At 38.0% G+C, this 27,161-nt stretch overlaps 2 protein-coding genes across 5 annotated transcripts; both read left to right on the top strand.

Annotated features, from left to right (window-relative positions):
- dazap1 (DAZ associated protein 1) lies at positions 1 to 21,840 on the top strand. Of its 4 annotated transcripts, none has more exons than XM_084100696.1 (13): positions 1 to 171; positions 1,029 to 1,069; positions 2,805 to 2,971; positions 3,168 to 3,233; positions 3,414 to 3,521; positions 3,914 to 3,962; positions 6,697 to 6,779; positions 9,520 to 9,673; positions 10,025 to 10,054; positions 11,202 to 11,354; positions 13,861 to 14,028; positions 18,092 to 18,181; positions 21,081 to 21,840. In XM_084100696.1, exons 1-13 carry the CDS (start codon positions 101 to 103, stop codon positions 21,116 to 21,118), a joined length of 1,218 nt encoding a protein of 405 aa, XP_083956822.1. In that variant the 5' UTR covers positions 1 to 100; the 3' UTR covers positions 21,119 to 21,840. The 4 variants fall into 4 exon arrangements, with proteins under 4 accessions (XP_083956822.1, XP_083956820.1, XP_083956823.1 ...); XM_084100694.1 differs by having other exon boundaries at positions 2 to 171; positions 21,085 to 21,840; XM_084100697.1 differs by lacking the exon at positions 18,092 to 18,181 and having other exon boundaries at positions 3 to 171.
- A 2,287-nt stretch (positions 21,841 to 24,127) lies between these two features.
- Positions 24,128 to 27,078, top strand: rps15 (ribosomal protein S15). The gene is made up of 4 exons (XM_084100699.1): positions 24,128 to 24,206; positions 24,569 to 24,654; positions 26,476 to 26,710; positions 26,933 to 27,078. The coding sequence occupies exons 1-4, from the start codon at positions 24,204 to 24,206 to the stop codon at positions 27,044 to 27,046; spliced, it is 438 nt and encodes a 145-aa protein (XP_083956825.1). The 5' UTR covers positions 24,128 to 24,203; the 3' UTR covers positions 27,047 to 27,078.
- The last annotated feature ends 83 nt before the right edge of the window (positions 27,079 to 27,161 follow it).

Raw genomic sequence — 27,161 nt, 5'->3', positions numbered from 1 at the left:
CTCGCGTGACGTCAGTGTTGCGCAGATTCGGTTTGAACCGAAAGCGGAGTGTGACCTTCCCGGGCGGCGGAGACCGGCAGGAGACCGAGCGAGCGGACCCATGTCAGCACTCCCGTCCACAACCCTCGCCACAGAGATGAACAACAACAACTTAGCTGGAGATGAAATCGGGTAAGACTCGGTGTGTTATATGACAGTGTTTGGATGTAACGTACCCGTCCGTTTCCAGCGGAGAGAGATGCGCAGCGGGCCGCCGGAGGACAGCAGATAGCAGGGAACCAGCCCGCCGGGCTCCACACTCACACTGGTGCACCAGTAAACTCCTTACATTTGAGGAGCACGGCGACAACAACTCGTTCTCGGTCAATTTAGCTGATAAAATGCTTGGTTATCGAAGCAAAGAGAAAGATTGACAGAAAATGATCAGCTGTCAAAGCTGAAGCTGTCAAACTGGACGCTTGCATCACTCTCTTTTTATGCTGTAAGTTTCTTATAAACGAACTGCAGTGTTATAGCCCTCTTTTTGTAGTTTAAGTTTTAAAAATACAAACTGGAGGTTTATACCACTCTCTTTCATAAGTTTATAATCAAACTGGAGGCTCGTATGTTGTTTTGTTATCCTGTAAGTTTATAATCACAAACTGGAGGTTTGTAAAACTCCCTTTTTATATAAAATCATATTGAAGACTGGCATAATGTAAGCTTTTTAATAATCATATTGAAGGATTTGATGCTGTAAGACTTGGAAATCTTGATGCACAGTGTTCTCCAGTGACCCAGCCTGCAGCAGTTTACATTAGCCAGGTGGATTTGTTAACCAGCTCATGTCTGACTCTGAGATGGTTTCGGAGCAGGATAATCAGGATAATTTGAATGCATTTTGATAATGACCTGTTAAACCGCACAGATCAGTCAGATCAGGCTTTCAGTGCCAAGGGCAAACGTGTTTTCCCTCCTTCACCTTGACTCATGTTCCTTTCTGAATGATCACAAATGCATTGTGATGTTCCCTCATCTTTGTGTTGCAGGAAGCTGTTTGTGGGTGGATTGGATTGGAGCACCACCCAGGGTGAGTGGAACTGTCGTACCAACCACCATATAGTTTTATACAGTAACATTAGTTGCTATGTAGGGGCTCTTAAATAATGCAAGTGGCAGCTGCAAGGCTCGATCACACAGTGTGTGTTTCATTAAAAGCACAGTCTTGTTTTGGACTGCTGGGTATATTATGCACGCTATAAAATTCTGCATATACATGTGCTCGGCATGTTCGGGGCGTAGAAACCAGGTTGTCACACCAGCTTGCCTTTTTTAGTATGTGGGTGCAAGTGAGACAGCCTGGGTTAGACGCAAGCTCCAGAAATCCGATAAAGCCCGTATCAAGTAGCATGCGTAAAATGCAATGAGGAAATCAATGGAAAATGATCTAATAATGTACATGGAGTATATAATAATTTCATCATATATTTCAATGCCTTGTCTGCTGTACTTGTCACTCCTGTCACATGATTACTTTATGTCTATTGCTTTTCTTGCTTTCCGTATATGAAACAGAATTGTGACGTCCTGAATTTTGACCTTTGGGCTAGGGCTGCTCGATTATGACAAAAATCATAATCACATTTATTTTGTTCAATATTGAAATCACGATTATTTAACATTATTATTGCTGGGCCATATGATCAAAGTCTTATTTCATGATATGAGTTGTTTTCGATATCAGTAAAATTACACAATAGGCTACTTCAGCAAAAATTAATACTAAGTTAACTAATGTAGCAAAGTAACAGAAGACAAGTGAACAGTTTCTTTGTTCTTATTATTGCAGACTAGTTACAAACAAAATGGAAAATACAAATAAAATAAACCATGCTTTAAGTTTTTCAGGAAGATGTACAAACAGTGGTGTTCACACAAGTAATAGCCTACCACAGAAATTGAATAATCAAATTTAAAATAGCACTGCTGTGTACATTAAATATAGACTAATCCTTATTGAAGCTACAAAAGTTATTCATTCAAGAGCAGTGAGTGATTTTATCTTTGTCTTGTTGTTTGATTAACATCAACGACACAGACTAAAGCAGTAATATTGGCCTGCTGTCACTTTAAGACCGATTCACTTAAGACATAATAGACTGTGTTTACGAGGATACTTTTGACATTTTCGAGTGTAGCCTATTAGGCGCACATCCGAAGCCCACAGTATACTATGCTTATGCGTGTTCAGTTTCTTTCATGCACTTTTAATGAAACCGTTTAATACCAAGCACGTCCCGCAGTTTAACAGCAGTAGACTGCATTTTACAACTCTCTTATTCGGCTGATTTGGATGTTTGGCTTAGTGGGAACGAAAGCGCACTGATATGGCAGCGGCACAATAATTGTTTCACCTCAATTATCTTGTTTTCATATTCGTTGGAAGCTGAAATCGAAAATCAATTATGATCAATCACACCAGCCCTACTTTGGGCCATCTCCTAGCACTGGACTGAAAGCTGAATAAGATTTATGAAGATTATGTGCTGAAGCGTTTTCAAGAATTCATTACTCGCATACACATCACAGATGTGTGTGTAGAAATATATTCAAGAAATCAAATTCAATATATGGAATCCATCTGGTTTGGCTCACCTCTGCCGTTTAACAGATGAACCAAAGTTTGATCATTGGACATAAGGATAGGAAAGTCTTTTTTTGCTATCCTAACTATACAAACCTGCAGTTCTGCCACCAGTTCAGAACTACTGATCTAAATGTATTAAAATGCACCTTTTCGCTCATTCCTTTCTGTGTTTTTTTAGAGACTTTGCGAAACTACTTTTCTCAGTATGGAGAGGTTGTGGATTGCGTCATCATGAAAGACAAAAGCACAAATCAGTCCAGGGGCTTCGGCTTTGTGAAGTTTAAAGACCCCAACTGCGTACGGACTGTCCTGGACACTAAACCTCATAACCTGGATGGAAGAAATGTGAGGAGAATGACTGATAATTCTATTTTGCCCAATCATGATGATAACTGCATCACATATAAATGCTCATTTAAAGACATCTGCATCTTGTGACCCCAAAGTCAAAAACCTCTGCTCTAGTGGCATGCTGGTTTGAATTATTATTATTTTTTATTTTTTTACTGAATAACTAAGTGTTATCTGTTTATTCTCACAGATCGACCCAAAGCCTTGTACGCCTAGAGGTATGCAGCCCGAGAAGACTCGAGCAAAAGACGGCTGGGTAAGGACTGTAATGTAAAGCCACATTAAATGTGTTTTTTAAATCCCAAGTTTGTTCATTAGAGTCTGAAAACTAGAGTTTATTTACTTAATTTTTATTCATTGTTGAGATTCAGTCCAGTCCTTGCCTGACTCTAAAAAAAAGTTAAAATATTCTCTTTTTTGTGTGTGTGTGTTTTAGAAAGGAGGCAAAAGCGACAGCAATAAATCTAAGAAGATATTTGTGGGTGGAATTCCTCATAATTGCGGTGAAGCTGAACTCAGGGATTATTTCAACAGATTTGGAGTGGTGAGATGGACACAGATGCAGAAATGTACCATTTTTCTTTAATCAGACTGTGACTCTCATAGGGCATTATTAATAACTAGATAAATTGATTTTCATAAAAATGCTGCAATACTGTCATACGATGCACAAGTGAGCATATACAGTGGTCATGAACTTGCTTATTTGATTAGTGACGTAAAAATAGTGCAAAATCATGACATTTCTTGGTATATCAAGGTTTAAATTTGTACACACCTATTTGTTGTGAAAAATAAATTAAATGCTATTAAATTAATATGAATTATTAATATTTTAAATTTTATTTTTAAAAAGATTTATTAAAGTTTTACTGTATGTAATATGTTTTTTTATCGCTGTTTCGTCCTTCACTGGTTCTGTTCTCCCTTTTGAAGGTCACAGAGGTGGTAATGATCTATGACGCAGAGAAACAGAGGCCTCGAGGTAAACCACACATTCATATTCGCTCCCATTCAGTCTCTCTCTCACCTCATGCGCAAGACAAACTATTCCTACCCAAAGAGAAGAGAACATCACGCAGGCCATCCATCCCTCTCATCTGTGCGATGCTTGGTTTGGTGTGTCTCAACTCTTGCATGGTGGCAAGGCAAATCAGCAGCATCCACATGACACGCAAACATTTGCATCAAACATGTGCAGTCAGTTCAGCTTCTTGCACATCTGCTTGTCTTAAAGGAATAGTTCATCCAAAAATGTATTCAGACTCAGCTCTGCAAAGATATTTAAAAAAAAAATCCATTTTGTGTTCCATGGGAAAGTAAATAACAGGACAGTGAGTAGATCGTTTTAAGTTTTGCGCAAACTACCACTTTAAAATTTTAAATTGTAATGCATAATGGCTGACTGTCATCTTTCAGATATGATTCTCACTGTTTTATTATAATTGAAAACGGACTGTGGCCATGACCCGCTAAAGAACTAGTGAAACCAAGCCATCAGTATGACTTAATAAATAAAAAGAACAAGCTTTTTCATTTTAAAAGTACATTCACTTAAACCATGTCCTTCCATGTCTTCCAGAAAATAGTTTGCTCTGCTTTTACTGTTTAAACTTAAAATGCTTTTCACCTTTCACTCTCGTTGGGTATGGATGGAATAGTTTGTCATGTGAACATTTGTAGTTGACCTACTGAATTTCCAATCACTGAAATTAATTTCTATTAACCTTTAGACATTTAAGTAAGTTTTTTTTATGAACATTTACATTTGATTGATCTACGAAATGAGTGTTTATTGCAATGTAGTACATTTAAGTAAGCCCTTTCTATCTTTCTTTTTATGTCCCTGTTTTCCTTGTCAAGTGTTTGAATGCATTAACGTTTTTCCTGAGATATGTCTGTTCTTTCTTGTAGGATACAGTACAGATAGTGGCACCACACAGATTAAGGCCTGGTGTGAAACACACTCATGCCTGTTTCTCTGGTGTAAACACTGTTAATGCTTCAGTTTGCGCCCAGCTAAAGGCAGTGGCTTATCCTCAGACAGTTCACACAATCGTTTTCTTTTCACTGATACTGCATAAAACACTTCCTATTGAGAGACTCAGTGTGTGTACAGTGTGGCAGATGTTCTCTGTTTGCGTTTCGCTCTTCTTAATAGCATAATTACACACTGTCTGGCTGTTAAAGGCAGAAAGACAGGTTTGTGTTCTCAGTAGCTTTATGGATGCACTCCACAATGTTCTTCACTGCAACAGCGATAGGCCAAGATGGTCGACTTATCATCCAGCAACCATCAATTACTAGTTTTTGGGCATCAGTGCGAATGGGAAATACATTCTGAGATGCATCTTCACAGAGAGGGTTTTAGAGTGCTGTGCATTAGCGTGCAGTACTTTCAGCAATGCACAAAACACTCTTCGTGAAGTTTTGTCTCTAAATTTATCCCACGTAAAGCACCGATTATCGAAGTATTACTTGTGCAAATTCACCACCTTTACGAATAAATTCAGTTCAGATGCGGTTTTTCAGCATCTTTTGCTATGAGTGTTACATTTTTAAGACGCTGTGTCAAATTAAAAATAGTTTTAACTTTTAAAAACAGGCAATTTTGATAGTCTGTAACAGGCAACAGCGCATTGAACTTGTAAAAGCCTCTATCACTGGCAACTTTCTTCTTTAATGAAACCAGGCCTGATGATGAAGGGCAGGTTGGGTATATTTAGTCCTCATTTAGACGGATGGTTCTGCTCCAAATAGTGTACGAATTCTCAGATCTCTTCAGTCTCAAAGGACGTGCAATCAGAATCAGGTTAGATCCCAAAGTGGAGATTCTGGCAGCCCAGTTCTGCCACAGTTATCTGATCTGACAGAAACTAGTTCACACTGGTGGATCTGGCGCAGCTAAACTCAGCTGCTGCTGGAGGATTGTGCTCTGTCTTAGTGCGTAAGTGACCTTGGAATCGTGCTCCGATTCGGCGGCCCACTTTGATTGTTTTGCCTGCGCGACCTCTGCACGCGTGGGTGCACGCAGTTGCTTCTTTTTTACTGTCCCCGAGCCTCTGAGTAGATCTCTGAAATTGAGTATTAACTGGGCTTACACCACACGAGAAACGGGGCTGGATTAAATGTTTCGCAAATATCCTTATATCCTTGTGGTGCTTTTGTTGCAATGTTACAATCTATGTTCTCTTGGTTTGCCCAAAGTACTGTGGCATTTTGGGAAGCTTCGAGAAAACCAGTAAAAAACCTGTAGTTGTAATGATCATTCTTGTTATGCATTGATAATTGTGGTTGCTGCTCGCATTTGTTGTGTAAGATTGGGGTGGTGATGAAAGTGAGGTTCGGATGAAACTTAAAAGGCAGAGATATATTATATATATATATATATATATGTATATGTATATGTATAAAAATCAAGCCCAACACTTGACAAAGATCTGTCGTCAGTATCGTTGAGGTTGCATAAGACCTGGCTTCAGTTATCGAATGCCTTCTACTGCTGTTAATCATTAAATATGTCCAGGGTTAAAGTATTGAAGGGAACAGAATAATACATAACACTTCTGTCCTTTTGGCCTCCACCTGTGATCTTTCCTGGTGACTCGGGCCGTGATGTCATCCGAACCTTAGGTACCCCCCACCCCATCCCTCTTATGTTCTTCTAGCTGTTCTGTCCCAACACCCTGCTGCTCTGTTGACTTTTGGTCGTTGGCTAGGTTTTGGATTTATTACTTTCGAGGCCGAACAATCAGTGGACCAGGCTGTCAACATGCATTTTCACGACATCATGGGCAAAAAAGTGTGTAGTTGTAGTTTTATTTTCCCCTACAACAGAAACTAAAGCTTGGGCGACCAAACATGCACATATTAAAAGTTATAGAATTGACATTTAACGCCAAAGGGAGTTGTTTTTTCTAACACGACAGGTTATTTATCTCCCAAACTGGGGAAAGTTTGCAAAAGTGTTACATTTTATACATTTGTACTTGAATAAATCTCTGTCCATGTTAGTCGCCCAAGGTTTGGTTCATTTGGACCTCTCCTTTAGGTGCTGTAATGCTGTATAAAAGTGACAAACTTAGGGTTTGTACCCTAAATGTACCATATTAAAGTATTAAAATAAATTAAATTCATTTATTAGTATACTTTGCTATTATAATTAAATTATAAAGGACCAATATATATAAATGCTAAGGGAACTTTATAGCATTGTGTTATATCAGCACTCACCTAAAGAACTGGTTAGTTTCCTTTTTTTTCTTTTACTTTTACTTTTTCTTTTATTCAGGTTAATACTGTCAGGTCACTTACTATTTGAGTTCTATATTATCTCAGAAGGCAAAGAGAAATCTCAATTAAGTGACCTCAATGTTTGAATCTCCATACTGTGTCTGTTAATCTACTCCAAAAGGGCTTTGGGCGGGTAGAAAATGTCTCTGTAGTGTAAGATTTTTGTCTGATACCTAGGTGTATTAGTCTGTTTCGAGGGATAGCGCAAGACCGAACAAGTCGCATGACGTGTTATCTCACCTCACCAGCTCGACTTAGTAAAATATCACTCCCAGCTTGGTCGCTTTAAGGAAGTTGATCTGCGTTCTGAAAATATAACACTAGCATTTTTCACATATTTTGACTAATAGTCTCATGTATTCAGAGAGAATCACGTGGGTCTGTCTTGGACTTTCTGCGTTTGGTCTCCCGAGGCATTTCCATGCTCTGTCATGACTGCACTGTGCTGATTTAAAGTGAAAAACCACTTCCAGCAAGTTTGTTCAAGACTCCAGAATAGCTCCGTAGTTTCTGTCCTACATTGAGTTGGTTCTCGCCTGCTTACGCTCTCCTTGACTTGGGTCTGTGTTCATGAAGGAATCAGGTGCTACGGTACCTGGGCTATTGTTCTTCACATGACATTATTTCATTGGGGGTTTAAGGGGGGTGGGGCTATATGTTATAAAATTAGAAACTGGAGCATATCAAACTGTGTACCAAATCCCAGCTCTACTGTTGGACGTGAAGACTTGCGCGAGACCTCCCATCACTCTGAGCGGTGATGCCCGCGGGAATGGGGGGGGGGGGGGGGGGGGGATGTTGCCGATTCGAGGATTGCAGACCACTCGCTCAAACTGATACCTAATTAGGTCGACAGTGAGAGAGGAGGAGAGAGACGAAAAGAGAGTCGTTACATTTATGCTGCTTTCCAACGGAAAAATATCGTCTCTCGCTCTTGATGCAAGGTGACCCCAATAACTCACCCCCTTTAGAGTCTCAAGTCTATTTGTGGATTTCCACTTTAACTGGAATGAAACTTCCCTCTGTGTGTTTGTCCATTTTCTAATCGGGTGGCAGGTAATAGAATGTCATGGGCTTAATTGGCTAATTATATAATTAGTGGTAATTGCTAAGGCAAGCATCTGAAAAGCAAGTCTGAAATCGTCTATTCTACTTAACTCTACTCTATTCTACTTAACTGCCAGACTATAAAATATGGATTATAAAAAAAAGTCGGAATGAAATGAAAATTGGCCCTTATCTATTTTCCAAATGCATCTTATTGATCTTACTATGGACAATTTATCCATGCATTTTTCAGTTTGTATTATTTATTTATTTTTTTCGAAGAGAACAGACTTCTCTTTGGTGACGTATGCTGACACCATCCAATCAATCAGCCCCACTACCGTATAACAGTGAAAACACGGCTAACCGGAAAATTCAGTCAGTGACGGGAAAGAGTTAAAGGAGAGTCACAAGACATATCTAGAAACAAGAATATTGTAGGGTCTTATAGGGTGGGCTCTTTTGACTTGGGCCATTAAGAAACAACATAGACATGCGTTAAAAACCACAAAGAAAATATTACCAACCGCCTAACCACTCACGTCAACCTACAGTAGCATCATAAGCAAGGGTAAATACCCTCTAATTTTCTTCAGAAAATGTAAAAATCTATTCATTTTAATTTCATATTTGACACAGTATGAAGATTCCTCTCTGGTTAGACTTTTGTCTCTCCATTTTTAATATTTGCATGTTAAGTATTTGGTACAATTAGATTATCATACATTTAAACATCACTGACCCTTAAATTTCTATTGTCGTATCTAAACTGAGATTCTTAAGCATTAGCCAGGGGGAGGTAAGTCTTCATTTTCTATCAGCAGTTTATAACTACTTAAAAGAGCTGAGATATAAGAAATGTACAGGGACGGTGTTTCTGAGGTACGTCTGTGGTCATGAAAAATAAATATTTATTGTCACATTTAAGCAGAAGTCATCTGCCTGATATGACCCATAGAGTTTTAGTGGACATTTAAAGACCTAAATGTCCCTTTCATACCCAAGTACCTCAGAAACATTGGTTAAAAAGTTATCAAATAGAAGAGACCAAGTATATTCCATCTGGACTACGGTCATGTATTTGGCCTAAGTAAGCGTATCTTTTCTGAGGTGAGGGCTAAAGTTTCTGATAGGTGAATGGGGGAAGTAGGCAGTATGTTAATTCTCCTCTTGCTAGTTACGACCTCTTGTCCTTTGTGCAGGTTGAAGTGAAGAAGGCAGAGCCACGAGACAGCAAAGTTCCCGCCCCCGGTCAGCTGGGAGCCAATCAGTGGGGGCCCCGAGCCATCTTAAGCGCAGCCAATGGCTGGGCAGCACAACCGGCTCCGAGCTGGCAGCAGAGCTACGGGCCTCAGGGTGAGTGACACGATGGGCCAGAACGCAGCAGGATCGTAACACGTCCCAACCTGAAAAATGATACTAAGAGCCTACTGGTGTCAGTCATGCTTTGCTTTAGGTCAGCTTGCGCTGTTTGCGCCATCTGGCTAAACCACACTGGGTTTGTCTACTGTGCAGGAGGGAATGTTTTCATGTAGATCTCGCCCAAAATAAGCCTGCTCTGCCTGGCTTGAATCCAGACATGCAACACTTTAATTGAACACATTCTGGTTTCACTCACATTTTTCTGTATGGTTCAGATTCAGATTTGAATTTAAAAGTAGTTTCATGGTTTGGTGGATGTAAGTTAAAATGTGTTTTTTGTTCCAGGTGTTTGGGTGACTACAGGACAACCTATTGGTATGTTCTGTTTTATTAGTACAGTTTGATTTGGTTATATTAGTTAATTATTGAGAATTCAGTGATTTTTGACTTTATATGTATCACTAATAGGCATATTCACATCAACTCCAATTATATTATATTAATTATATTATATTATATTATTCAGACTTGTTTGGGCTCAGTAAGACATATAAATAAATATAATAAATATTTTTGAAAGTAGTCTCTTAATTTCTATTTTAATATATTTTAAAATGCAATTTATTCCTGTGATGTCAAAGCTTAATTTTTAGCATCATTACTCCAGTCTTCAGAATATGCGGATTTGGAGTTCAAGAAACATTTATTGTTATTATTATCAATTTTTAAAAGTTGTGCTGCTTAATATATATTTTTATGAAAACCGTGATACATTTTTTTCCAGGATGTTTTTATGAATAGAAAAGTTTAAAAGAACAAGATTTTGACAAGAATTTATATATTTTGTATCATTACAAATGTTTTCAATATTAACATATTAATTTTTCAAAAAAAATCTTACTGACCCCAAACTTTTGAACAGTAGTCTATTCATGGTATATGGTAACACTTTACAATAAGGTCTCATTTGTTAACATTAGTTAGTGTATTAACTAACATGAACTAACAATGAGCAATGCATTTGTTACTGTATTTGTTTTTGTTAATGTTCATTAATAAAAATACAATCATTCATTGTTTGTTTGTGTTACTTCACAGTGCATTTACTAATGTTAACAAATACAACTTTTGATTTTAATAATGTATTAGTACATTTTTAAATTAACATTAACAAAGATTAATAAATGCTGTAGAAGTGCAGTTCATTATTAGTTCATGTTAACTAATGTAGTTGACTAATGAAACCTTATTTTAAAGTGTTACCTTATATACATATACAGTATGTATATTCACATACATTATATATATTAATATGTATGTATGTGTGTGTGTATTTAATAGATTTATAATTATGATGCTCTAAACTTTTTAAAGCAAATTATAATTTGCTAGATGTTGTGGAAAATAGTTATATAATAGAATAAGTATTTTATACTTGCATGTCGTTCAATTGGACTTGATGTAAATAGGACTTAAGTTGAGTATATTTAGACATTTTGAGTGAAATGTGTCTTTGTTTCAGGTGGGTATGGACCTCCTTTATCTGCTGGCCGTGGGGCACCCGCACAACCTCCTTCTCCATTTAATGCATTTCTAGTTGCAGCAGCACCTACTGGGGGATTTGGGGCACCTCAGGGATACCCCCAACAGGGCTTTAGTGCACAACCTCAGTTTGGTAGGTGAAAGATCTACATTTTTACAGTATTAAGTAGGGATGCACCGATACCAGTATCTACCGCGCTCATTTACTTGTACTCGGTCACAAACATCAGTGGAAAGTTTGTAGTTCGGTCAGATATGTCAATGGCAAAGAAGGTAAAACGAGGCATGTATTACTAAAGTTAACTGACGAGAGAGCGAGCACTTCTGTTGAATGCTCTTGATTGCTGATCGTTCACTCAGCACACGTGTCATTTGGATTAAAAATAAATTGTATATGTATATAAAACATGAACTGTTACGTGATTTATGTATAATGAGTGGTTCCCTACATTATTACAGGACGTTTGCAGGTCAATAAGTTTCATAAACGCAAACATCCGAAGCGTGCGCCCAGAAAACCGAATCTAGACAGTGCGCAAATTAAATGGAATTCTCTTTCACGTCTTGCGCTTGAACGGACCAATTCACACAAAATTATGTAAATTTTACATAATTTTACATATACGTCTGCCTTGGCGAGTATCCTGGTAAACATAGTCAGTTATATCGTAATGAACATAAACAAAGAAAACGCATGTACGATATATTGGATCCGTGAATTCGGCCTTAAAGGGACAGTAGCCTAATAAACCTGCTGTGCTTTTTACTGTTAATCAAACTGCAAAAGATAAAGTAATCACTGCTTTTGACTGAATAACATTTGTAACTTTATAAAGATTAATCTATATTTAATTTATACAATGATGAATATGCAGTATTATTTCACATTTGATTACTGTATTCAAATTATGTACCTGAAAACTACAGTTAGACCTACCTGGAAAACACAAAAACAGCTGTTTATTTCATTTGTTCTATTGTATTTATTTGTGCTATTTGTAATTTGATTATTTGTTCTTATTTTATTACTGACTGCTTACTTGTCTTTAATAATGTTTTAAATTTGCATTAATTAGGCTAGTAGTTTTTGCTGGAGAATCAAAATTGGAATAGATAATTGTGATCTATCACTAGATTAAATCTTCACTCAGGACGACTAAATAATGTCTATCATTAGCCATTGGCTAATAAATTCTTAGATTTTACTCGCCAGTGTGTGTGTGTGTGTGTGTGTGTGTGTGTGTTATGGCTAAGTATAAGTTTAGCATAGATATATTTTCACTCTCTGAATACTCTGACTCAGCGCTTGTAGTCGCTTTGCTGAGAGCTTTTAGTGTTTCTCTTACACATGCAAAGAGAGAGAGAGAGAGAGAGAGCTTGAGAGTCTTACATGCCTCACAGAATCGACGCACTACATGTAAACGATATTCTTTGTTGTATTTTCCTGTCAAAACAAAGGAGTTCATTTGAAATTATTCAGCTTTTAAGAACATGCATGATATATGCCGGTTATCTCATTGGCTGGTGCTCATCTATTACCGTCCCTGTTTTGATTTCAGCGAATTAGTTCGAGCGAACAAAGACAACGTGATTAATATTCATGAACCCAGCAGCTCATCAGTCCTTAGTGCGTTAGATATTGTTATTAGTAGTAGTATTATTATCTTTTAAATAATAATTAATTATTATAATCTATTTTTTTTTTTTTAAGAAACACTGAATGACCAACAATATCTTAAGCACCACCAGTCCTAAGTTCAGTTAAAATGACAAATATGCATTCATACATGGTTACCAAGATTTAGTTCTAATTACTAAAGTCCTTAAATAGTGCTCGATTCTCATAATATCATAATATAATGCTTGATTGACTGATGTTAAGAGTGTACATTCAGATATTTAAAAAGCTGTGCCATTTTACAAAGATAAGATGATTTGGTGAAATTATATATATATATATATATATATATATATATATATATATATATATATATATATATATATAGCCTATGTATTAAAATAAAATAAAATGCAATAAAATGGTATTTCAGTCTGGCGGTTGGTATCGGACTCGTTCTGGAAAAAGTGGTAATGGTGCATCCCTAGTTTAAAGACTCGTTCACGCCAAGCATGATAACTATAAAGATAATGGTAAAGATACAGTTCTAAAAATCGTTCTAAAAATAAGAGTAGCAGAGTCCACACCACAACTAAAATGATAATGGCACCGAAAAACAATATAGTTTGTTGGAACTACTTTCAGAACGATTTTTTTCCAGCTGATAAACGATAAAAACATTGACAGCCAATCAGAATCCATTCTGCTTTAAAGAGCTCGAGCATTTAACACAGCAGAAGACAAAACTGCAGCATGTGCTTAGAATATACAATGATGTCGTCTGCTGGTGTCGCTAATATAGTTATCTTTATAGTTATTGGTGTGAACAGGCCTTTAGGATTGTTGGACATTGATGAGACCCGATGGCTCTGGTCGATCATTAAATACCACAGTAATTTTAGCCCCAAATTAAAATTTCTTGTATAAAATATAAATATGCAATATGAATGGGAGATTAAAAGAACTGAAGCAAGATTGTAATGATTCCTGCATTACTTTTCTTATGTCTTTATCATCATAGGATATACGTTTGGAACACCTCAAGGTGACCAGTTTGTAGCACAGGGAATGCCCCCCCCTCCCTCCACGCCGGGCGCAGGGCCTTTAGGTTTTGCCCCGGCTACGACTCCCTCTCAGGACCTGAGCAAAGCCGCCCCAGCACAGCCAGACTTCTCCTACAGCCAGTATGGTAAGAGCGCACTGAAACGCAGCAACAAACCACTGCAGATGTGCTGTAGCTGGGGTTCTGTTCACACGTCTGAACGGGCATGATGACATCACATACACACGCTTCCACACAGACCCTCAGTCTATTTACCCTCAATCAAGACCTTTAGATTTAGATTTCTGGTCTGTGGAGGTTTATCCAGTGGTGTGTGTGAATTAGATCATCCTGTACTGCAATGCTGCTTTTGACCAGATGACGCTTCATATAACGCAGACGAGGGGTTTCATCTGTAGAGATTGTAGCGTTGGATGGTGGGGGTGGCGATAGGATGAAGTAAAGTTGCAGTTCATGTGAGATTTTTTAGGTAGATTTAACTTTAGACATATTGACCAAGTATAAGATACGCACAGAATGTCTCTTGGTGCAGGTGCCGACACAGTACATACAACATCTAGAGCATCCATTAGACTATAGAAAATAGAACTGACTCTACAGAAATAGTCATGGACCCCTATTCTTTAGAAACGGCCAGAGCTAAAAGCATCTGGAGGTCAGTGAGACGTGGGACACGGTACATTTAGTGGTGCTTGCTAAGGCATCTATTACTACTACAACAACAAACCTCTAACCTTAAGTATTACATTTTGGCACATAATTCATCCTGTACCATTTGTGCTACAAACCTGAATGATGCCTTCAATCATGCAGCATGTTGAGGACAGGTGTGCTATTACTTTTCCAAGCTATTAGACTCATCTATACATAAAACTTGCACTTAAAGGAATTGTTCACCAAAAAATTAAGATTTTTTCATCATTTACTCACCCTCATTTCGTTCCAAAGAACCCAAAAGAAGATATTCTGAAGAACAGTTCTGGTGACATGGACTTCTATTGTATAAAAATATCTTCTTTTATGTTCCACACATTTGGAGCGACATGAGGGTTAGTAACTGATGGCAGAACCTTCTTTTTGGGTTGTATAGATCCATATCTAGGCACAAAAAACCCTCCCTAGAAAACTCAATAACAACTAGTGCTGCCCCACACTAAAGATATTTCTAGTCGACTAGTAGTTATTCATTTAAAGGGTTAGTTCACCCAAAAATGAAAATATTTACTTGCCTTCAAGCCATCCTAGGTGTATATGACTTTCTTCTTTCAGCCAAACACAATCGAGTTATATTAAAAAAAATATCCTGGCTCTTCCAAGCTTTATAATGGGAGTGAATGATACCTGAGATTTTGAAGCCCCAAAAAAGTGCATCCATCCATCATAAAAGTACGGCTCCAGGGGTTTAATAAAGGCCTTCTGAAGGGAAGCGATGCGGTTTTATAAGAAAAATATCCATATTTATAACTTTATAAACTATAATCACTGGCATCTGTAACGGTCGTACGCGACTCGAGTTCTGACGGAAGAGTGACATCTGACTTGACGCATTACTGGAATGTGTCTTTAGAGAGAAATGTCATGCAGTAAGGACTGCACTAATTTAACTTCCACTCTAGCCCGACATAAGCCCCTTTCACACAGCGCGATGATCCCGGCAAATTGCCGGGAAATTGCCAGAACGCCTTCTGTGTGAACGCAAACACGACCCGGGATTGATGCCGGCATCGATGCCGGGTTGGGGACCTAGTAACATTGCCGTGTTCAGTCCCGGAACGCGCGCTGTGTGAACAAAAGCCATAATAATGCCGTGTCGTAGTGATGACGCTGAAGCCGGGATCGTTCGCCAGCTAGTGAAACGGTACGTAATGCGACTAGCCGTGCTGTCCGTTACAGACTGTGGTACTTCTCCACTTCCTGTGGAGTTTCATTTCTGCGACCAACCGACCAATTAAAATTTGATCGCTTAAGCTTCTTTTCGACTACTAACGTTTGGTCGACTATAAGGGGCAGCCCTACTAGCAACCACTCAGAAAAACTTAGCAACCACATAGCAATGTCCTAGCAACCATTTAAAACACCCTAGCAACCACTCAGAACACCTTAGCAACCACTAAGAACACCCTAGCAACTGCATTGCAACTCGCTAACAGCCACTGTCATCTTTGCAACCACATCATAGCAACCACTCAGAACACTGCATACCTTAGCAACCTCCAAGAACACCCTAGCAACTGCATTGCAATGCTTACAAGCTCTCTCATGTTTGCAACCGCACAGCAGAACGGTTACCACTCAAAGGTCTTACCAACCCCCATAGCAATGTCCTAGCAAAGACCCTAAACAACTTAGCAGCTGCAAACTTTGCAACCACCAAGAACACTCTAGCAACTGCAAGCAACTTGCTAACAACTAGAGATTAGAGATGCACCGATTGCAATTTTCTTGGCCGATTTTCTATTTTTTTGTATGTGTGACCTGCCGATAGCGATTCTTTCAAAGAACTATAATTGACTGCATTTACAAACAAAAATCTACTTTTCTTCAATGCAAAATTTTATTTTCAATGTAAAATAACAATGGATAGTAGGAGCAATATGTCGTTGTTCTTCTCTGTGTGATACGATAATCGATATAGTGGCGCCAAATATCGATATTTTAATTAATAAAATAAGGTGCTCTAAATAGATTTCCCTGCTCTCAGCGTCGCTACTTCATGACTTCTCGAGGTGGTGCTCAACACATGAATGAGGGAAACGTGAACAGGGAGGGAAGTTAACTAGCCTAAAAAAAAGAGGTTTTTAAATGGATGGCGTTTGAAACACTGATTGAGTGATTACTTGAGACATGATAAATTCATTAAGTTGTACTGTATCTTTCAACATATCTTTTGATGGTCATACATGTTTTTCGTGCTATAACTGTATTGAAGTAGAAGAAAAGTCTCGCGCTCTGCGTTAGAACTGAAGCACTACAGTGATTTGTCACTTTACATTTAAGAGCATCAAAACATAATTTATTGTTTGAATTCTCTGATAAAATGGACAGAATTTAAAAACTGGGACTTTGTTTCTTATCAAAAGTAACAAAGCTCTTTGCAATTATTGGATGGAAGGCACGCTACAAATAATATGGGAAAAATGCGAACCTGGCAACCCTGGCTTGAACTACGGGTGATTCATAGGGTCAAATAGAGCCTGCTTTAACGTTGCTATTTTTTAACTGTTAATGCGCTAATGTCGCGTTAACTCTGACAGACCTAAATTCAACACAAGACATTTTATTCACACACAGTCTGACACGTTTTTTCACCCCCTTTTTATTGTCGATATATCATCAGCCCTGATCATCGGCTGTTTTTAAACAATCGGTCGTTAGCTGATAGTAAAAATAATTGCTTTTATCGGCTGATACCAATTATTGGCCAATACATACATGTATGTGCATCCCTACTTACAAACACTCTTGTTTTTAAAACCACATAACATCCTAGCAACCAGCCAGATAACCTTACAAACCACATAGCAAAATCCTAGCAACCACACAGGTCACTTTACCAACTAGAACACCTTAGCTATCATATACTTATGCAACCACCCAGGTCACTTTAACAACTGCATACTTTACATACTTAACTGTCTAGTATTGTGTGCAAATATTTGCTTCACAAAATATACAAGTTTAGTTATTATGGGATGCTCATATTAATATCAATCTGAGAGGTAAAGATACGGCTGTATTCCATAATCAGTACTGAAAATGTCAGGTAATGATTTGAAAGAGCGTTATGCCTGAACGATCGAGAAGGAAGTCTTTAAACCCAAATTAGTCCATTTCGATGGTTGATCTTAGCATAGCAATTTTCTTTGCATCACTGGGCTTGACGTACATTAGAGTGCTATTAGCGTGAAGGTCAGGCTGTCTGTGTGGGTTGTATGTATGTATGGCTGGTGTTATGAGACGGTCTCATCAGCCGCTTTGTCACGCCTCTGCTTCGCTTCCATTCATCAGCAGCTCGATGGCCAAGCAGCCTGATACACATGCTCATTTAGAAACAGCACAGGGCCGATCCATCCACATGTTCTGTTCATGAGCCCTGAGAGCAGGAGAGGGCAGCGTTCTCCTGGGTAGGAGCTGTAAGGTAGTAGTTAAGTCAGACTCTGTCAACCTGGTCTCCTCATCTCCCTGCTAGGCTTGGGTAACTATCCTCAGGACCCTTCTGCCTACGGACCAACGCGTCCTTCTCACACTTATGTACAGGAAGAGCAGGGATATAGCGCAGGTAGGTGAGCAACTGCATCCTACTATCACTCAAACCCAATAGAACAAGCATCAACAGCCTGTGGACCCATAAGGCTTCAGTTCTGTTTCTCATGCATCCCATGTACAATATGCATATGCTGTATGCGTATTCTACATCTGTTTGAGGCATCTCTTCGGTTTTCCATGGGATATACTAAAGTACAGCTACATGTCATTCAGGGGGCCTCAAAAGACGCACGTTTAATGAAATAAACTCAATTTTTCTTTTGATCTGAATCTCCCGTGAAGCGTCTCTAGGCAACATTGTAACTCGTATGGCTTGTAGCTGTAGTTTACTATATGAAAAAAACAGACGGCTTGCTTCAGATGTTCTTTTTTCAGTCACTGCATTGCTTTGCTGCTAAAAGGATGATCTAATGGTGTCTCTACTGGGTTTTCTGTGGATTTTGTGCCCCTCATGCAGCGTGTGACAGTCACAGCTGAACAAATCTGTTCGGATTCGGCGAATTCTTTGACTCTTAAAAAGAATCCATTTCTCTTCATTTGTGCTCATGTAGTCTAATGTTTCACTTTCATCTAGAGACTTTCGAATAAACTCTTTCCCAAATGCATTACTGCCTGGGTATTTCTGTTATTATTTTTTCTTCCAGAATGCTTTAAATGTGTTTTCATGACCACCATACCTTTATTTTTTAGATGTTTTCTGTTCAGTTATTTGTTTCTGTTGTAAATAAATCGAAGATAGTTTGTCCACGTACACACTGCAAAGTTGCTGCTTTTAAAAGTGAATTCACTTCATTATGAGTCTGTGTGTGTAAGGAATTGACATTGTGATAACCACAGCAACAACAAACATGGATGCCAAGTTCAATCTGCTCAGTGTTGCCCATGTTCAACCAAAGTAATATTAGCAAGAAGTAAAACTACATGGAAATAATTAGTAAAACACAGTTGATTCGAATCTTTCAGGAGTGAATTTGGTTGTAGATTTAGATAATTCAGTTGTCTTTGTGGACAAAACGGGATTTAGTACTCATATACCCAAAGTGTACTTCTGTTTTAACCCGAACCGTTAGCGTATGCGTACAGCAGAACCCTTTAAAGTATACTCCATTTGGCACTCCATGCATACTAGAAGTTCCATCCTTGTCTCTGCAGAAGTAATGACCGATAAGAAATGTCTTTGATCTTGTTGCGGGTATCTGTTAACCCTTCGCTCAAGCGCTCGTTATCAGGTGTCTATTGTTGTTGGGGCACAGTTTATGGGAGTGGGGGAATTATTGGAATAATAATGCATTTTGAGCCTTTATGAGAAGCGTTAAGTTCCTGTCCAAAACATGCAACTAGGACCAGTTATCTGTGCTACTTTGCAGTGACGCGGAAATCATTGTACACTGTGCGCTCCTTCACTAGTGTGCTCTAAAAGTTTGATATGATTTGTGAGAGATGCTCCTATCACGACACTGATGATAAAATGTGCAAGTTATTTTAATTCTATTAAGAATTTATTACTTTAAAGTACTACGTAGAAAGTCAAATGTCTAAAACAGCCTCATAATCTAAAAAGAACTTGCTCCAACATAAATTAGAAGGCTTTTTAAACTACATTATTAGCCTGGTTAAAACCAGACCATTATGGTCTGGCAACGCTTCATTAATAACTAATTTTCAAAGGGGCGTCACCAACGGACGTCACTCAAATGCCTCTGGGCGCAATTGGATAGACCTAAAACCAATCAGAGCGATCGTCATCGTGTAAAGCCATATGCTGCGTCCCAATTCGCCTAAGTTACACTACGTCATAAAAGTATGTACTCTTTTTGTGAAGAAAAGGTATTTACTTTTGAATGTGTAGCAATAAAGTAGGCAAGCTTTAGGACATACTACTTCGTCATCTTTATCGGACGGATCTGTCGCGTGCATCCTGTCACGTAAACTGTCCTGTCAATCATCTTGTCACAGTTAAAATCCTCTATTAAATCTAATTTAATTTCCTACCGTTTCGGAGAGAAATGTAGTAGCACGTTCATCTGCCAGTGGGTCTTTCATGGAGACTGTCCTCATGTTTTTGCAATTTGAATATAATAATGCATTTAAAAGTTGGTGCGCTTCACCAATGGACGTCGCTCAAATGCCTCTGGGCGCAATTGGATAGACCTAAAACCAATCAGAGCGATCGTCATCGTGTAAAGCCCGCCTCAACGTTTCTGATTGGTGCCGCAATTTGGACGGATTAGAAATCGTCTTGAATGGGCTCTTGGCCAGACTACTTGCAGAGCAAATCTAAATTTGCCGGAAGTTTGTCTGGGTTTTCCCAGGCTACTACTTTATTGTAGTAGCAGTTACTATGAGAGATTTTGACTGAAATAGTGTGAAATGGGAATAGTGTTTTCATATATAAAAAATTCAACAAACTAATTAGCGCAAAAAAAGTGCAAGGTGCTTGTGTGAAATTCGAGAATCTTTGGCCCTGTTTACACCTGGTATTAAGATGCGTTTTGGTCGATTGGATCACAAGTAGACGAGGGAGACGCATACCCGTTTACACATTCGACCACACAAATGTGTAAGCAATCCGGGCGAATGCGTTTTCGACTACCTCTGGAAGTGGTATCTTAATGCCAGGTGGAAACAGGGCCTTTGCCCGTACAAAATGCGCATACTTTGCTGATGATGAAATTTACATCACAGACACTGCACATGTCCCTTAGCGTGCATATAAAAACAAAGTGCACTTTGGGCTTAAGAGAAGTGACGACTGTAGTGTGTACGTGGCCTTTGTCTTGAGAAGTCAAAAATGGAACCAATGCAAACTGATGAGGGGTTATGAGAGATGCCCAGAAAGCCTAGTCGCATGTTCTCGTGCTTTGTAGTTACTGGTGTTTAATATCACTTTCCATGTTTTCATGTCTGTTGAGACAGGTTATGGGCAGGACCTGAGTGCTTTTGGTCATAGCTTTGCAGACCCCAGCCAGCAAACTGCCTCATACGCTGCAGCCCCCTCCGCACCGTCAGGAGCTCCAGCGGCAGCCAGCAGCTTCGCTCGAGGGCAGAACCATAATGTCCAGGGCTTCCACCCCTACCGGCGCTGAGCTGCTCCCCACCCACCCAATGCAATACTCATCGTCAGGGATATGGACGTTTTGAGCACAAGCTGAGCTGGATTTTTGGGATTGTCTTTCTGAACATTGCAGAGTAAAATAAAAGGTTTTATTGTGTGTAAATTGTGAACAGGGGCTCGACTCCGATAACCGGAGACCACAGTACTCTTCTATATTTTGTAGTCGGACTGAACTACTGAAGTATTTAGCAATAGTTTTGGACTGTCTGGTCAAACATCAGCACAGAACAGACGTACCAGACGTCGGCGACAGGGTCTCCCAATTATTCAGCTTTAATTATATTAGTGGGGAAATGTTTTTATTTTCAATTTTGTGAATTTTGTTTACTCTTTTACCGTTTTATTTAAGTTTGAAATAGATTACAAATGTGTATTATACATCTAAACTGTGCAATTTTTTAAAGAATTTTGTACTAATATATGTGCGCTTTTCTTGTTTTTTTATTTAAGGACGTAGACTTCCCTCAGGTGGCTGTTTGTGCACTTTTGCACTTATGCAAAAAAGAAAAAAAAATAACAAAAATGAGAGTTTATTTGAAATAAATGATTTAAAGAAACATTGTTGTGCAAATTCATTGAGGTAACAGTTTAATTGCTTTAGAAATGAATCTGTTCTCTTTCAAAGACACGTGAACTTATTAAATAATTAAGTATTCTGTTATAGGAGTGTACACAGATTAATATGTCATCTTCCTAATATTATATTACAGTAAATATATTACAGTTCACATATAACTGATACATGAAATTCAACATCAAGATTCCTTTGAAGTTTATATGAATGTACAGTATATAAGAAAGCGTAAGTCCCGTGTGTATTTCACCTTTTTAATCACTATTTTAGATCCAATTGGTGTGACATTAATTATTAGAAGTACAAATATTTTTTGAGCCGCAATATGAGGTCATAAAAATTGAATGCATGATAACTGTGTCTTTATACAAATACAACCTACTTAATCTGACTTCTTCACCACGGACAATTTAAACAACTTCCAGTTGTTCAAAATAATAACTACAGTATCTCGAGGTAATTACCTGAATACAATACAATACAATACTTCCCTGAAGTCAGGTGACGGCGTCCCGTAAAGAAGCTACTATCACAGCCTCAATCGTTTCTTTTGTTGTCTTTTGAGCGCAGAATCTGTTTCTCAGCTGCTCAGCATACAGTATCCCTGACACAACCCCAAGTTGCTCTTTGCAGAAATGAAGTTTTATTCACGGCTGGGAGATCACTGGCCACAACAACCAAGTGAGTCTCTTGAACAAAAGATACATGTACATTTAAATCTTACAGATGAGTAAAAATCAGTATCACTCAAGTCTTCTTCACTGTGATTTGTTCTGGTGATTAGTTAAAAATGATCTAAGCTAATCATATGACTGTTAGTTCTACTGTGTTAAGCACTTTTTGGGTAAATATATATGATCTTTGACCTGGGCATCCTTAGTCTGCATTTCTCTGTACATTTAATGTTGAAAATACCCATTACATAAAATATTTATATCACACACTATTAAAATAAAAATAACCAAAATGCTGTTTAAAATAGTTACAGAATAGCATGTCATACCACAGACCAAGTCAACTTCCCAAAAGTAAATATACAGTACTGGGCAAAAGTTTGTAAACATGACTATTTTTAAAGTTTTTGAAAGAAGCTTATCAAGGCTGCATTTATTTGATCAAAAATACAGAAAAAGCAGTAATATTGAGAAGTATTATTACAATAATTTAATATACTTAAACATATTTATTTCTGTGATGCAAAGCTGAATTTTCAGCATTACAGTTTTCTGTATCACATGATCCTTCAATCAGAAATCATTCTAATGGTGATTTGATACTCAGTTATTATCAATGTTGGAAAAGTTGTGCTGCTTTTTTTTTTTTTTTTTTTTTTTTTTTTTTGGAACCTATGATAATTTTTTCAGGATTCAATGGTGAATAAAAAGTTCAAAAGAACAGCATTTATTCAGAATTGGAATCTTTTGTAACAATATAAATATTAACACTTTTTATCAATTTAACACATAGCCTACTAAAAGTATTCATTTTCATTTCTTTTCTTTTTTTAAATAATAATAATAATATATAAACACAGAGAGTATGTATGAGTGTGTGTGTTTGTGTGTAGGCTACTCATTATATTTTCCTGAAAGTTTCACTGGTACCAAAAAGCAGAAAACATTATTGAATTTACTCTGCTCTAAAGTCTTCAAACCATTTGAAAAAAAAAAAAAAAAAAAAAAAAATGTTTACAAGTTTTTGAAAGTCTCTTATGCTCACCAAAGCTGTTATATTAAAATACATTTAAAACAGTAACGGTGTGAATTATTTAAAATAATCTATTTTTACAAGTAATTTATTCCTGTGATCAAAGCTGAATTTTCAGCATCATTACTCCAGTCTTCAGTGTCACATGATCAGAAATCATTATAATATGCTGATTTGGTGCCCAAAATACATTTATTCTTCTTATTATCAATGTTGAAAACAGTTGTGCAGCTTAATTCTTATTGGAAACCATTATACATTTTTCCAGCAGTCTTTGATGAATAGAAAGTTCAAAAGAACAGATTTATTTGCAATAGAAATGTTGCTATTGTTATAAGATTATAAATGTCTTTGCTGTCAGTTTTGATTAATTTAATGCGTTCTTTTTTAAATCCTCCTGACCTTACGTTAAGCACAGTTTCATCAGCAATGCCTCAGTGCGTAGATTTCTTGTTTTAACTGATAAAATATTGATTGCATTAGCCTAATTGATTTGCTCGAAATAAAACCGCGTTCTCATTTGATGTTTTTCCTCCTCTCCGCTAGGTGGAGAATGACTAAACTCGTCATATATTCACTGAACTCTCGCGATATTACTGCGTCTCTCCGGCCTTCTTCCTTTTCCGGGAGTCTCTCAAGATGGTAGGTTCACATCGTATTTGTGAATAACTAAACTACAATAATCCAAACGAATCTTCTATAAATATGATGCATATCATAGTAGATAATATGAATAAGGCATATTTAGGAATTAATGCATGTTTTCAGGCCATTATTTTTCGCCTGGGATAAATGTTTAAACAGATATTCGTACGATTAGTAGCTTCAGTCTTGCGGTCCAGTTCTCAGTCCAGCGTGATGGATTCTCGGGACTGTTAGTTTTTATGTTCCTGCGTAATATGATTGAGTGGGAAGCTTTTTATTTTATTTCAGTAGTCACTGTTTATCTGTTGGATAAGAAGCTATCTGTCGTGTAAAGCTGACGGTGGTTGTGATTCCCACAGGCGGACGCTGAGCAGAAGAAGAAGCGCACCTTCAGGAAATTCACCTACAGAGGTGTGGATCTGGACCAGCTGCTGGACATGTCCTAGTGAGTCAAGCCTCTGTCGCTCACATTAAGTGTTAAAGGTTCCAGAGAAAGTGCCAAGTTAATGAATGAGTGAGGAGAGAAGCAAGGAGTAGGTCACTCTAAAATGGCAATTGTCAACAAAAAAAAAACTGTTCTCGCCGTTTCAAAACTGACTTTCTTGTGAGGGAACAAAAAAATGTGTTGGGATGTCCTGGCGGTTGTCCATGTAAGCTTGTTTCTGTCACAGAGTAAAATAAATAATGGTAACTGACTTTTCATCTTACAATTCGGATCTGTTTTCGCATTTAGGAATTGAGATTAATTCTAATAAGAAAAGTCTAAATTGAGAAATAAACTAGGGCTGTCACGCGATTATTTTGGTAACGTAATCAAGTAACCAGTCGATTATTTTGATGAGTAATCGGGGTTTTTTTTTGTGTGTGTGTGTGGTTCTAAAAATAGACCTAAGCAAACAATAGCCTTTAAAGGGACTTAAAATACATGTCAAAAAACAGTGAGGCAAAAAGCAAGTTATCATATGGTTTAATAGAACCACTGTTAAAATACATAATGTAAACAATTAACTTCTGTACATTGTGTAACAAATGCCTGCAGAGGGCACCAAGGGCCTGGTGTTGTTACACTTAACAGCAGATCAAATCCTTGTTTAATATTGGCCAGACTTCATTCAAATGTTTCCTTAATCTTTAATATTTGGCCACTTTATGATAGAAATGCTACAGCCACTAATTTCTTGAACAAGAATATGTGGACAACTGGACTTAAAAACAACTTTTGAAATCATGATGAACAGTTTAATTTTAAGAAAATGACAGCCCTAATAAACATACAATTCTGACTTTTTCTTTAAAAGTGCGAGAAAAGGTTGTAACTGCCTTTTGTATTCCGTAGCAGGTTTCTGAAGGGAAGTCAAACTGAGATGTAAAACCTTATTTCTGAGAAAGTCAGTTGCAAGATGGAAACTCAGAATTCGGAGAAAACAAGTCAAAATTGACAAAGCACCATAACACCGTGTCCTAACCAGACGCGATGCAATAAGATTCCAGCGACAGTTTGTCTGTCCACACTAGACACGACTGCGAGATGCGTAAAAATCAATCAAAACCCACAGCCAATCAGAACAGTGTGTGGGCGGAGTCTCGCGGCAAGTGCACAGCACCAGAGAGTAATTTTGACTGCACTCGCAAGAAAATGGATAAGTAGGCTACATAATCAAATTCACAAAGCTGGAGCACTAAATGATATTCAAAGTCACACTTTTAACATTAAATAAAGCACATAAACAGTACCTGAGATTATCATTGCCACACTTTGTGTTTGTTGTTCCAGCCGTGACATCGCAGAAAAATAGAAACCGTTTCTAAAATAGAATCGTCGCCGTCGTGGCTGGTTAGGACAAAAACTCTGATTAACATGGAAAAGATACCTTTTATCGCGTGCAGTTAGGACATGGTGTAAACGTTCTTATTACTGTCGATACTTTCAGTTAAAAAAAAGCTCAAGCATGCATTTCAGTCTCTAGGTTTTGCCTTGTGTTTGAAACCGGGAGATAAAGTCATGATAGTTTTCTAAACCGAACTGACAGAAGTCAAAATATTTCCCTCTACCGCAGCTCAAATCTCATTGGTGTATAGGATGAAATGTCTTGATCAATAAGCTTGAACATTCAGATTTCTTGAATTTAAAGTAAACATGCGATTCTGTGCTGTTTCCAGTCTAACTTCTATACTTGGTTTTTTGCTGATGTTTTAAATTCAAGTGTCATTATCAATGATCTAATTGTGTTGTGTATAGAAATATTAAGCTTGATTTGTTCATTAGTGAGCAGCTGATGCAGCTCTACTGTGCCAGACAGAGGAGGAGGCTGAACCGTGGCCTCAGGAGGAAGCAGCAGTCTCTCCTGAAACGCCTCCGTAAGGCCAAGAAGGAGGCGCCTCCCATGGAGAAACCAGAGGTGGTGAAGACTCACCTGAGAGACATGGTCATCCTGCCGGAGATGGTTGGATCCATGGTCGGCGTGTACAACGGCAAGACCTTCAACCAGGTTGAAATCAAGGTGGGGATGAATCATGTACCGTTAAAAGTTGATAAATATGTACTAACAAAAAATTCATTTCAAGGACTCACCCTGAGTCCCACAAAGCCATTAAATAGGACTGACATTGTATTGAATGCATTGTGAATGAATGCGTCTGCAGTGCTTAATTTTTCTTTATAAATATAATGAATTCACAAGATCCAGCAGGCTGCAGCTAATGGTGTGTTTTGTGTTTTTCAGCCTGAGATGATTGGTCATTACCTTGGAGAGTTCTCCATCACATACAAGCCTGTTAAACACGGTCGTCCGGGTATTGGAGCCACTCATTCTTCTCGCTTCATTCCTCTGAAGTAAAAATTGACTGTAAATAAAAGCCTCCAAAACAGCCTCTGATTTTGTCTTTTTTTGTTTCATAAAAGCTGCATTTAAATATTAACAATGGTTCTATTTCTCTGCTTATCTGTATGAA

This window comes from Abramis brama (genome assembly GCF_963993115.1).
Source record: "Abramis brama genome assembly, chromosome: 23".
Classification (NCBI taxonomy): domain Eukaryota; kingdom Metazoa; phylum Chordata; class Actinopteri; order Cypriniformes; family Leuciscidae; genus Abramis; species Abramis brama.
The sequence above is the reverse complement of the archived record's forward strand: the minus strand, read 5'-3'. Positions and strand labels throughout refer to the sequence as shown.